This window comes from Amblyomma maculatum, chromosome 3 (assembly GCF_055883805.1).
Source record: "Amblyomma maculatum isolate TAMU_Amacu chromosome 3, ASM5588380v1, whole genome shotgun sequence".
In the NCBI taxonomy this organism is placed as follows: domain Eukaryota; kingdom Metazoa; phylum Arthropoda; class Arachnida; order Ixodida; family Ixodidae; genus Amblyomma; species Amblyomma maculatum.
The window spans coordinates 67,319,123-67,333,060 of record NC_139346.1 but is presented as its reverse complement, the minus strand read 5'-3'; the positions used below and the strand labels follow the sequence as shown (position 1 = coordinate 67,333,060).

The 13,938-nt window shown below is 44.3% G+C and overlaps 1 protein-coding gene across 1 annotated transcript in view; it reads right to left on the bottom strand.

Annotated features, from left to right (window-relative positions):
- LOC146194896 (uncharacterized) overlaps window positions 1-12,895 on the bottom strand; it is a 32,500-nt gene extending 19,605 nt beyond the window's left edge. The window contains exons 1-6 of the mRNA XM_084596664.1: window positions 12,862-12,895; window positions 10,232-10,244; window positions 9,139-9,275; window positions 7,289-7,414; window positions 5,350-5,463; window positions 671-763 (exon numbers count right to left, since the gene is read on the bottom strand). Coding sequence (XP_084452790.1) covers window positions 671-763; window positions 5,350-5,463; window positions 7,289-7,414; window positions 9,139-9,275; window positions 10,232-10,244; window positions 12,862-12,895 — 517 coding nt within the window. The remainder of the gene's footprint in view (window positions 1-670; window positions 764-5,349; window positions 5,464-7,288; window positions 7,415-9,138; window positions 9,276-10,231; window positions 10,245-12,861) is intronic.
- Between the last annotated feature and the right edge of the window lie 1,043 nt (window positions 12,896-13,938).

The window sequence follows — 13,938 nt, the reverse complement described above, 5'->3', positions numbered from 1 at the left end:
GAATACGCGACAGGACGGCGACCCAGATGGCTCTTGCCTCACCGGCATCATCAGATTGCATAGATTCGAGGCCATGAACACCTTGAGGTGACCGAGATGGTATATACTTTAGCTCGCGGTCTTACCAACCCAACAGAGCTGTCTACACTTTACCTAAGTACCCTTTCTGAAACGTATTCAGACCTTCATGAGGCCCTGCGGCTCCACCGCAGTATTTACCCACCATCACAAGCTGCCTCACATCGAAGGAGGCCTATGCCTGCCTGGCATCAGATTCAAACTAATGGCTTTCTGAATATTTAAAGGCTGCACAAAATCCATCACACTTAATAACAAAATGCCTAGTCTTTGTGCAACGCTAGTCCGAAGATATTTCATATATCTTTGTAGTGCAAGGTTGAACCGCAACCTTTACACGCAAAGGACACGTCATCCGAGCAGTATGATTTACAATTGATCAGCTTCACCTTGGACAAGCTACGAGCGTTAAGCCAACTAATAGATTCATCAGTTAAGGCCAGTGTGGTTCTGCAGAGAGGACTCTACCCAACAGCTAAGCAAGAACTCATCTTTGATAAATGAATGTTTTTTTCAAGACAAATGAGGAAAGATTTGAAGATCAGTTTCCGCAGCTGCCCGTGAATGGGCATGCTTTTGTTTGACAACTTACCGCACGTGCAGCCCGACATGGGACAGCCATCTGGTCCAGCCGGGCTGTTCGGGTCACACTTCTTTTCCATCGGACAGTCCTGAGGGCACGTCACTGCGTACACACAAAAAGAAAGTCGCTACTTACAGAAGCCGCCAAGGAAACAGACACCCATTATTATTTTCTTTTCGACGACGTGGTAATATTCCTCTAGCGCTAACTGCAAGGGACAAGAAAAGAAGGTGCACAGGACGAGAGCTGGCTCACAATTAAAGGTTTATTCACTAAAACCTTCATATATAAAGGAACAATCATATATAAAAGAAACAACACAAACTCTAAAAACTTCACAGATATGCTCGTAACACCGTCAAGAGCTCCATAGAAAAGTGATCCCCCTATCATAAAGGAAAATGGTCGGTTTGCTGACACAATTCTGTTGGTCCTTTTCTATATGGAAAGCCTTTAGTTGCGAATCAGCGCTCGTCGTTTGTCCTTTATTGTTGTCTTCTCTGAATATCTACTAACTCGCCCAATTCAACGTTTTGGTAATATGCCTCCTTTGTGCACCAATATGTCGGAATGCTAAAAGCCGGCAAAGAAACCATGACAGTTCAGCGCGGGGTTTGGATTGACGCAGCACGAGCTTTTCAGACTGATCCGCGTTTTAAGAACTATGCATGAACTCCGAATGAGCACTTTTGCACAGTGCTTACGTGAAGTGAGCAAAGTCCTCATTAGAAAAGAGCATCATAAAACATCAAATAAAAGGCCTCGGTTATAATTAAGGGAGTTAATCGATGACCAGCTCCCAGATGCAATAGGAGGCTCCTCGGTGTAAGTTAGAATTTATTACCAAAAGCTTCATTTATCACAGCGATCATTTGGTTCATTACCTCGCGAAATTCTCAAAATCACTAAAAAGCTGTGCGCAACCCCGATTTTGTCAGTGCGAACGAAGGTTTGAGTGGGTTATATTGAGCAGCGAATTATGGCTTGTAGTGGGCGGTTGTTTAGGCGCCGCCATGAGTTCGCACCGTTCTATCGTTCCCAGAATAGCGACACGTAATGCAGAACTTCTCTGGAGCGCACAAGCCTTATGCTTGCATTCTACACTACGCACAGATGGCAAATTGCTCGCGGGATGCAAATGCGCAAGAAAAATGTATGCCTGCGTTGTATCGCCAGATGTTCAGTAGGTACAGGGTGTCCAAGCTAACTGTACAGCCAAGAGTTAAAAATAGTAAAACATTTGAGGTAGGGCAGAGAAACCAATTGTATACGGACGCCAGCCAACTGGGAATCCACAGGCAATTTTTTTTATTTTGCAAATAACTGATTAGCAATTAAGATATTTTCTAATTTACTACCTAATGCCTTTAGACAATAAATGTGATTCGCCAAATTGGAGAGCACCTTCTGATATTCCCTTTCCATTAACGTCCGATAGAGAATATATATATATATATATCACGCACGTGACTAACGCATTCGCACGCCCGATTGTGGTGCTCTCAATCGTGGTTTGAGGGAACGAAAATAGCTGCGGCTTTGACTGGACAGCCCAGTTCCAGCGGTAGCCTGATATGTTGGCGACAGTTGCAGCCATGTGCGGCGCGCTTGCTGCAATTTGCACCGTCACGTGCACTGACTGGCTGACGAGGGCGAAGAAACCAATACAGACATATCGGCCTGCCACTGCAACGTGGCCATGGGGCCACGGCCGCGACTTATTTCGTTCACTCCGACCATGGTTGAGCGCAGCACAATCGCGGCGCACAAATGCATTAGTCACGTGATACTTTTTTTATTTCACAAGCTTTCTTTAGAGTTTTAGAAGGAAGATACACGTGCGGCTTTCTTTCCCGGAAATAAATGGAATCGGGGTTTCAAAAGGGGCTGTCAAACTTTGAACATGCCATTTATTGTTTAAAGTCAATACTCAGTAAATTAGATAAATTATCTTATTTACTGCGAAATAAAAATATCCCTATGGTGAGTCAGATGGATTGCAGCTGTATACAAGTAGATTCACTGGCCTATCGTTATATTTTTTTTAATACTTTAACCTCGGCTAAAGTTAGCTTGGACAGCCTTTATTTGTTTTAGTGAATGCGCACGCGCGTCGACGCATGCGTCTACGCTTTTCGTCGACAGTTTTCGCCTTACAACGAGCAAATAAATTCTTAACAGCCAATCATTATCACGAAAGAATTTTCTCTTATCTATACTCTCGCTGCTAACAAAATGCCTGCTTGCGCTGTATATATTTCCATCTGGGGTTGAAATATGTAGGCTTACGAAAGGGTCCTACTAAAACGGAGATAGCTACGATGAGAAAAATGGTAGCTGCAACGTGAAGAAATAGGAAGTATGTAGAGTGGGTCAGAGAAGTACCTCGAGTTAGTGACATTGTAGTCAAAATCAAGTAGAAGTAATGTGAATGGGCAGGGTACGTATTGCATAGAGAGTGCAACCAATGGCCGCTTAGGGTAGCAGCTCGGACTCCAAGGGAATGAAAAATTATCAGGGGCAGGTTGAAAGCTATGTGGGCGGATGAGATTAACAGGTTCGGAAGAATCCAGTAGATGCAGCTAGCACAGGACGGGATTAACTGGAGCAATATAGGAGAGGTCTTCACCCGGCAGTGGGTATAATCCTGTTGATGCTGCTGCTTGTTCTGCGCATGATGATTTTCAACTACTTCTCTCTTTCAGGCTTTCAGCTTTGGCACCTCGATCATTCCGAGATCATTGTGGAATCTACAGCTGCAGAAATGCGAAAGCCTAAGCGTTGCTAGTACACATAATTCGAAACTAATTGGACCGTCATTATTATTGTTAATGTCATCATTGTCATTATTAGTAATTCTAGCGTCATTGTCATTGCTATACTATCATTCTGCCGGTAAACTGGCAGAATTATGATGTGCGTTCCCCAAGGCCGGGCTAAGCGAAGTTGGTTAAAGCGCTCGGCTGGGGAGCCAAATCATGAAGGTTTGATTGACGGTAGAACAAGATTTATTTATTTTTAACCACTATCCTCACAGTAGACAAGGAGAATAATGACGTGCGTTTCAAGATCGCGGGCGTGGCGCAGTTGGTTAAAGCGATCGGCTGGGGATGCAAGGGATGGAGGTTCGATTGCCAGTGGAAACAGGATTGATTGATTTATTTGGTGTGGTTGGTTTGTGGGGTTTAACGTCTCAAAGGGACTCTGGCTGTGAGAGACATCTTAGGGGAGGACTCGGGGAATTTCGACCACCTGGGGGGTTCTTTAACGTGCATTGACATCGCGCATTTATTTATTTATTTATTTATTTATTTATTTATTTATTTATTTATTTATTTATTTATTTATTTATTTATTTATAATTATCTTCCTCACTATAGACAAGGAAAATTATTATGTGCGTTCCGCAATCCGGGGCTTAATGGCCGATGATGTCACAATCTCGCGATTTCCTGTGGAATCTCGAGAAACCCTGTGACTCTTCTCGTGGCCGGGCGGACAGGATCATGGCCACGAGTATAAGCAATCAAAGGATTTCGCCTTAACATAGAAGAGGTCTTCGCCCTGCAGGGGGTATCATCGGGCTGCTGCTGCTGCTGCTACTGATAATGGTGATGATGATTATTTCCAGCTTCTTCTGATTTCAGACCTTCAGCTTTTGCACCTAGATCATTTTTCAAACGGAGTGAAATGGAATCGCTTGGAAACGTCAGTTTTTCGCTCTCTCGTGCAAAACACTATAGCCGTAAGTGGGAATGTGCGGTGGAACAAATGAGTCTGTAGGAGGGCGCCAAGCGCAGCCACCAGTGCCAAAAGTCTCAACATCAAACCAGAGGAAAGAAAACACAGAAAGATGACGGAATAACGACATACAAGGAGGCACGCAGACGGGTTTGCCCTTAATTCTGTACACGCATGCCCCTGAACTGTCGCAGTCACACGCAGCAATTCTTCAATGGGAAGTCACGAATGGCATTCGCACTTGGGTTAACCTGGTTAATTGGAAAGCTCCAGCATAACATGCCTTGAAAAAAAAAAAAAAAAAGTAAGCTTCGGCGTTTTCGTGGACCCGAGAATGTCCAATAATGTCGGAAATTACATTTGTATGCTGTTTGTTGTATCTGCAACGGAACCGCTTACTGCGCTGAAAAACCGGCGCCAGTGCTCCCGAGGCATCGTCTAGCATGTCATCTTTATTTGCTATTTTGTTATCAGTGTCTCTTTAATCCAAAAATTGAGCATATTCTTGCAGTACACGCTATTGTGGCATAACAAGGCGGCATCTGCTTGCTAATAGTGTATTGTCGCCAAGCTTGAAACCTTATAGCTGAACAGAGGCAATGTCTTCCTGGAGTGATGGCTACTATCACATCGCCGCATAGGCGTAATAAGCGGAAGTCTCATCGTACGTCCTTCACTCGGGGATCTTTTTTTTTCGAAGAAAAACTGCCCCAGATCAAACTAAAAACGTTAAGCTGAACTTAAAATGACCCCAATCAAACCGCGCCAGCCTGTGCGCCATGAATGCGCCTCCTGTTGCTGGCTGCAGCTTGTTGCGTTAGGAGGGACGGTGTAGCCACGTATTGTAGCTCCGTTGTCGTCTCTTGATGACATCTATCCCTTGCGGACTCCAGAGTGCCTTCCGTGCAACTTCCGAAAAAATAACCAGCCGCGCTGGCCGCACTGACCGCACTGACAGGATGGCTTGTAGCACCCGTGTTCGTCCAGGGGAGAGTCGAAGTGGCACACTTGGCCGGTGGCGTTGCACGGGTTGCTGCACAGATGGGCAGGGTCAGGAACGTCTGCCAAAGAACAAGAAGAAGCAGGGAAAGGAATGAATCAATCATGATATAGCAGCGGGAGAGGTGGTCGAAACTATTTTCTCTTTATCGCTCGACCACGCTCGTTGACGCTGGTAAACAGCAACCGGGAAATTCAGCCACTGCGCACGGCCCATCTGAAGCATTTCAGAGCATAGTTGCTTGCTCATGTTTGGTCGATGCAGGAGTCAATGGCATAACACGAGCGGAAAGAACGCAATGGGAAATCCTATGCAAACGTTCTAAGTTTGGCACGAACACAGGAAGTGAACGACACTGCAAGAGTTTGTCACGCGTTGCTCTCTCAGGCGCACATAGCTTGAAAAGTAGCACCCCCTGTTGCCGCATGCGGTAGGCGTAACTGAAACATGGTGGCGCCCACGTGTTGAAGCTAAAGCTCCCCCGCATTCTTCTTCTTGTGCTGTAGTTGCACGCCTTATTCTGAATCTGGCTTATGTAAAAGAAAAAAAAAACTCTCGAAACATAGCGGCTGATGTGTTGCTTCCGCAAACTGGAGACTACCATGCAGTAGTAACATGGACGAGGCGAGAAAGGGCGCGAACACAAGGGCTGACTAAGGAGAGCATTTTTATTGTCTTAAACCAGTTTATATCTACTAGATCTAAAATAGCAAAGCGGAAAGTAAGAGTTCACTCAATCGTAGCACGATTACCTCTCCCTTTTCCCATATCCCTTCAATCATTCGAGTTATGGGCGTTTAGAAATTACATTTCTTTTTTGCTGAGGCGTACAACGTGATTGTAAGACTTATCTGGTGCATCATGAAATGTACCCGCCCATTGCAGGGGATATGACACAAATAGAAATGCATCCCTGGATTAAAAAAAAAAAAAAACGCCTTGAATAAGTATGAAAGCAACTGACGCGTGGAAGTGTTGAAACTGCCTACATATCAGGGCTTGGGGAAGGTTGTGTGAGCACCCCTTCCATCTCACTATGGTATACTCGAAGAAGAAATCGCTATCTCTCGGGTTTTATCTCAGTTATTCTAGATTTTAGAGGCACCCTTCTCATGTTGCTCTTTATCGTTGCAGACGTGTTTATTGCAGACACTCATCCTTCTTACAGCTAATCTTTTCATCGCTTCTTACTTTCCCAGAACAAAACACGTTGCAGAGCTAGTTGGTTAAGCATGGTTTTTTGGAAAGTTATTCAGTGCCACATAGATGACGAGGACGCAGTAATAAATACGCAGGGCGGACGCTGACTCAAGAACAACAGCAGTTGGAGTCAGCGCCCGTCCTGTGCATTTCTTTTTGTGTCCTCGTCATTTATGTAGCGTTGAATATCTTGTGGCTTTCCCATGTTATGCCAAAAAATGCGCCCTCAACGCTATTTTTTTTTCATTTTTCTACATTTATCAACGTGCGCCTTCAACCCTGTTTTTCCATGCATTATCTCCACATGTCATTTGTGTTCTGTGTCCTGGAATTATTTGTTTAGTGAGGTTTTGGCAATGCTGTTCCTGTTGTTACCTTTTCATGTACTGGATAATGTAATTCCCAATTCGTTGGCGCGCCTTGGCTGTCAGGTCGCCTTAATTACTCCCCCTGCTGGACGTATACCTGGTGCGTGTAAAAGTACGGGTTACGGTTTCTTCAAATAAAGTTGAAAGTTCAGCGTCCTGTGTTATCCGCATTTTCTCCCGGATAGAGTTCCAGCTGATGTTCTTGACCGCGAGACTGCTTGACCCTTAGGCTGCTGTTCAATTCTTCGTTAACACTGAGCTCCACACCGAACAAAACCGCCGCAACACGCGCGAGTGCGCGAATGCTGCGACACGTACAACAGTGGCAGTTCTGGACGAAGCAGCCGTCGATGTCCCTCTTGGAGTCCGGCATGCAGACACGCCCACCTTCCCCGCAAGGGTTGGTGCACTTAGTTCCCGGGGACGATGACTCCGCAGCCGGTTCTAGAGAGACACGAGGAAATTACAATATTTGTGTTTAGCGATAAAAATAAACGGCGTTTTCCTATAAAAGGGTCTAAAAAGAAGGGAAAAACCCAAATGGTGCTGCAACGTCCGTTAATGCAACCTCGAAATAATCTAAAATAATATTTTACCGCCTTAGGCTCTCTGCTCTTTTCATATCATCTAACGCATGGTTCTCGAAGGCGAACGGTAATCTGATGCAAATTTGAAATTCCGAAAGCATCTCACGGCCTTCGCTGCGAGGCGCTTATTTAGTGTTAATATAGTACCCATGGTGTTTTTCAGCGTTACCCAGTGTTCCCCCGTTTTTTCAGGGTGAATAACCTACAGCCACAGATGTATCTACAGATATTAACTGCCCTAAGTGTACGCAGTTAAAGAGATCAATCAAGTGTTTTTCCTTTCTTTTTTACTTTACTGAGAGTTCATTGCTCACACCTGCGACCCGGTTCATGCAGAAGAAAACGAGAGTATCTACAGCTGCCAACAATGCAAACATGGGGGCCAGTTGGTTGATCATACTGGGTAATACTGCGCTACTTGATAGGCAGAGACAGGTGAAAGACGACACACGGATGAAGCGTGTGTCGCCTTTCACCTGTCTCTGTCTATCAAGTAGCGCAGTACTCCCCAGCTGCCAATCACGAGAAGTTTGAACGCTGAGCCACATATGCGGGATACAATGAGATGCATGCAATCAAGACCCGTGTAAAAATTAGGAGGACGCTTAAGCTTTTCAATTAGGAGTAGAGGCGATAGCATGCACGCTCATGGCCTGATTTGTTATTACTCTGATCCTACTTTGATCGCACTCGCTTCTTTACCTATTATTAAATGACGTTGACGTTTCTCAGCTCTGCATCTTTGGCTGAAAGGACAAACCCAGCTTCAGTTCCGTTTTTACGGGCGTCACCGGCAGCTTGCTGGAGTTCAAGCTCAGCTTCCCCCTCGCACTTATGGTGCTTCACGCCCGTTTGTAACGTTCAAATTTTGGCATCTTGCCTTCCCTTCTACCATCTAACTGCTTCGTGCCGAGGGTTCTTCCCCGCCTCCTCGCCATTCATCTTACGAAGTATCCCTGGTCACCGAGCACTATCGTGACAATAAGACACCCACTCAAACGAAGCCCCACTACTATTGCACGCACGTGGTAAAATGTTAGAACGGTCAGCGACACAAAAGAAATTTGTCTAAACCGCGCTGGTGTCGTTCAGTAATCCACGATAAGTAATCACTAATCAGTCAATCGACCAATTACACTCTCAAACACCCCCAATCGATCAATAAATAACGCGTATATCATATGCGCTCTATATAAGGCGTCTAATTTTTCCGGCATTTCCTTAGACGCGACCTTGACGCAAAGTTTGGTAATGTTGCAGGGGAACGCAGAGGCGCAATCTACCTTGGCTAACAGGGCGAGGCCGAAAAGGTCAGCTAGAAGTGGGAGCCGTGTTAGTAGATTGTATATTAAGGAGATTCCCAAGTTGGAATAAGTTCAAACTAGGGTGTAATTATTCATGATAGTATTAACTTGTATGCATGGCTTCGCTCAAGCGAATGCCCGTAACTCGTTACTAGCTAACTGAAATCTATTTTTTGCAATGCTCCTGTACGACTAACTGAAGGTCTCTTCTTTGCCCGTATGTCTGTACCCTCTCCGAGCGCATTCTCGACACTTAACAATCATGTAGCGCACCTACCGGAAGTAGCCCCATTGCCCCTGTTCATGAGGAACACGACCAGCAGGACAATCACCACGATGACAACGATGGAGATGACTCCGAAGATAAGGTACACGACGCCATCTCCTTTTTCCCCGCTGTACTCCACACTCTCCCTGAAACGAACGCACACTTACTAGAGCAGCGTGAAGAGTCGCTTGAAAGAATTATCCCTATAATTACGGCAACAGGCAGCGACTGGAACGGGTTTCGATTGTACTCGCTGCTTCAGTACCTATAGCTTCATACTGCTCTTGAGATCCCGGTGGCAAGTGCGGATGAATATGACTTGGCCATGAGGTCAGTCATGATGACATTGGCTTTATTGCGCTTGCTTAGTGTGTGGTTTACGGTTGACGTATGAGTCCGCAGAACCTCGTTTATTGGACTACTGATACCTTTCTTAATTCAATTTTTGAATTGGTAGCTCCAACCTTCTCTTAATATTCCACATAAATAAATAATAGTAGAATTTTCTAGTTCTTTAATGGGAAAGCGTTCAACCGAAAATCCGGCGCCGCGCGCTGTTGGAATTGTGTGCAAAAATCACGAGCATGGTGCTGGTAGGCAGTAGCTGGCAGCTGACATGACCGAGCACTAACTGGATGCAGGATTGCCTGACGTTGTGTTTGGTAGGAGCTACCAACTCAGGCCTCAATCTTTCACATCAACGGGTGATATCATAATCAGCCTTCCAGAACACTTGCATTCACGTTAACCCTAGTGAACGCAGGCCCGTTCATACGACTTGGTTGAAGCAATGCTTTATAAGTGAACTGGTAGCCTACGCTATTTCGTCATACCCTCGGAGGGAGAGCTTAAGTGTCTTCCATAATTTTTAACAGATACAGAATCTCTGGAGAACATCGCTGTTACTCAAGCGGCTATGGTGCAGTTGAATGAAATCTATTGAAGTTTAGTAAAAGATAGACATTTAAATGAAATGCAGGGCAAAAGTTTTCTTTTTGTGCATTTATTAGCAGCTTAATCAGCGGAGGGAGTTTCAGAATTCAGAAAAACGGCAAAAAACTTAAAACGGAATGTGAAGTAAAAAGACTATGAAATAGCTTACCCCTGTTGCTCATCTGAAAAGAAAGAGAAAATATAAACAAACGTCGGTGAACAGTCATCTTGAAAAACTCGTCGGCTTGACTTTGTATGACTTGGAAAATTTCAATCATTTACACGTCCAGGTACACGATTTTCACCCGGCGTGAGAGCCCTATTAAAGATGACGTTGCCAGACCAGTTGAAGGAAGGCTAATTAAGCACTGGAGCACAAAGCTGGGCGTCGACGCTAGCGATTAAATCACTGACTCTAATGAGTACCGATGGCTGCAAAAAGTATTTCTGGGAGATGTTTGTCGCAGATGGGGAGCATAAACAGTAGTCACTGCACTGAATCATTTTAACTGTGCTTCACGCACTCTCATTCACATTAAATCACTTACTACTTAATCACTTATCACTTATACATGATTACGAAGATAAAAGCACACGCTAACGGGCAAAATGTTTATTTCATTGAACGCCCACTTCTAATTTCCACATCGGCTCGCACGTAATGGATTATCGCATACTTTGGTAGCGTGGATGTCTTGGGAAAGGAGCTGTACGGCAGAAGTTTCAAGACGTCTTTGTTCCCTTCCTTACGAAGATTACATCGGTTCACATTCGTTCAAATTAATGAGTTGGGATTGTTTGCAACAACGAATCCTATATACATCGGCTCCAGCGTTGCAATCACCCTTGAACAGCGTGGCGAAAGGCATTTTTTGTCTTCTTCTTCGAATACATTTTGCGTCTGCATTTCCACATACGTTTGCAGCGTCTCTTGTGGAGCACAAGCGGCTCTCCAGAAGCCTAACATTTTTTCTCTCGAGAATGCATAATTGCCTAGTTTTACCAACGATGCGCTCAGAGTTTGTATATAAGAAAAAAGGAGATGTATCAAGCATGACTTTCCTATTTATCTCAACTTTTTTTTTCTTTACGCTGCAGTAGCCACCACGGCTCAGCCTTGTGCAGCACTGCCAGCGTTGAAACCTTGGATTCGGAATAGAGTGTGCTGTGTTGTGTTGTGTTGGGTTTTTTGGCATATAGGCAACTAAGGTCATCATGCGCTGAACACGATCTTGCTGAGCTTCTTTATGAGTGAAAATGAAAAGTGTTTAGAAAATTACAGCTTATTTAGAATCCCTAATACTCTATGAAAACAAAAAACAGATGAAATTTCAACAAGTGGGTTGTCTCCCGATAGTAAACAGGGGTGGAATGGGATTCGTTCATTATAGAATTTAATAAAATATATTTTTTTTACTGTTCAAGCTCTGTGCACGAGATCAAAATGTGGTTCACGGTGAGCTCACGTCTACATTTTTCGTATAATGGTTTTTGCTTTGTTCTCAGTAAGAAATTGTGTGTCAAATGTGTATGTCCAATTCAAAGACGGCACAAAATCACCTCACTGAAGCGTTCCTTCTGTGTCCATGATTTTCATTCTCCTACTATGGGATTTACTGTGTGTAGCTTGTTTTGCTCTTCATTATTCCATTTTTTTTCTGCCATTTATCTATCAGGCTTCTTTATACTAACCTGATACAATCCTTGTAGAGGATTTGCATTTTCTTCATTTCCTTATTTAGAGCTTGTGCAGCACATGAGTCGGCTATTTCGTTACCAACTATCCCGACATGGCTAGGAACCCAACAAAATTTGATGGTTTGGCCTTGCGTTGTGATTTTTTCTATGCCGTGAATGATGTTTTCTACTGTATGCTCAGCTGCATTTTTAGAATGTAATGCCATAAGCACACTTAAAGAATCGGTATAGATTATGCTCTTTTCACAGTTCTGTTGCATAACTTTATTTACAGCTACATAGACAGCGTAACATTCTGCAGTAAATATTGAGGCACTGTTAGGTAGCCTTACAACTTTTTTTCTGTTGCCTAGCACAACAGCACATCCACCATAATTTGCTGTTTTTGATCCATATGTAAAACATTCGGTGAAGTTCATATACTTCTCTCGTAGTGCTAAGTATTCTTGTAATATGTGTCCGTGTGCTGCTTGATTTTTTTCGGAAGGCTGTCAGTGTGAGGTCACATGTAGAGGGGAACTGTACCAAGGCGGAAATGAATACTGTCTCTGGGCTACAATTGGAAGTGCATCCAGTATTCCTAAATCTTGGCATATTTCTTCGAAGCGGAGTAGTAAAGGCCTGATAGAATGGGGTTTGTTTATGAACAGTGTTCTGGAAGAGCACTTCTGATCCTGAATAGAAGCCACACTACATAATTCGTACTGCAGTCGTGAATTTAAGGTTCGTCAAACATGCACGCAGTGTTTAATAGTTTATATATTTTAGAACTTAAGCTTGCTTAACAGTTTTCAAAAGTGAGCTGATGTCATAAACCTTCTGATAGCTGACGCTTTCATGCGCCAAAGCGAATACTGCAAAAGTTTATAACCGACCCTTAAGGGAGAAGTGTTGTCATTACAGGCAAGATTAGGCAGCCTTGAATAACCGCAGCGCTTGTTATAAAAGCCAAGGTGTCGCGTGTTTACACGGGGCCACTGTGCCCGCCAATGGGTACAATACTTGAGAGTATAATGTATGTGTGTCAGCAGAAGTGCCAGGCAGGGATCGTGACGCGCTGAATAACAGGGCTATCGAAGAATAAGAATTCCGTCCGCTCACCGCTGCTCCCGCCGCCGCCTTCGGAGGAAGACATGATGCTCGCGGGTGAGCCCCCTGGGGCCCAGGGTTCGCGAAACTTCTTCCTTCTCCTCGATGATCAGCTGAAACGTTGGTAAACGTTGGTAGGGAAAGTCGTGGTAAACGGGGGGCGGGACTGCCCCGGCCACTAGCAACCAGCTGCTGCTGTCGTAGTTTTTGTACCCTTGGATAATGGCACATACCCACGATGGGGATGGGCCACACACGTAAGCATCAGAAATAGCTATTGTATTGCTGCAAGGCGAGCTGGCATAATCTTTCGACCTCTTCTTTGCCGTCGTTTCGTATGCGGTGTCGCTGACTCGGCTGTAGGAACGAAACACAGTGGCCACAGACGTAACTCTTTGAGCCACTGAGCTGCTTACATAAATGACCCAGTTAAAAAAATTGTATTATTGCCATTATATTGCGTGTTCTGTGTACAAAAATATTCATTTATATGCCTACAGGACGGTACAGAAGAAACTTCATCGTGAAGAAAGGAGGGGCGGATATTTTACCGGGGTCAGCAATGGCTGTGTTGCGCGGAACAATGCTCCAAATATTACGGTAGTGACGATGCATTACCTTCTAGTCGCGTATTGTGTCATTGCTTAAGAGCAGCACAACGCGCTATGTCTCCAGAGAATCTGGCTTGCTAGTCAAGTAGGAGCTGTTTGCTCCCCGTTATTAAAGACAGTGCGACCAAGCTATGATTAAATAATTACTCTCTGCCACCGAACAAGCCGAGCTTGCAAGTAATTTGTAGTAATAATTGCAGCTTTCTTTAGGCCTATTTTAACAACGTTGTCGTCGATATTTTTTTTTATATACGTTTCGTTGTTATTGCCTCAGGGTATAAAGGGAGTTAAGAAAGAAAGCGGCGGTTGTTAAATAGTTGAGAAAAGGTTAGCCGACCGAATGAAGTCTAGGAGAGAGCACATACATTGATTTCGGCAGAGTTGCCCTAAATTTAGCAAGATTTGAAAGGTACGAAATCACATGCAAGAATGTTCTGCTTAACAACGATACCTCAGTGATTGGGCGCAAAGACAACGG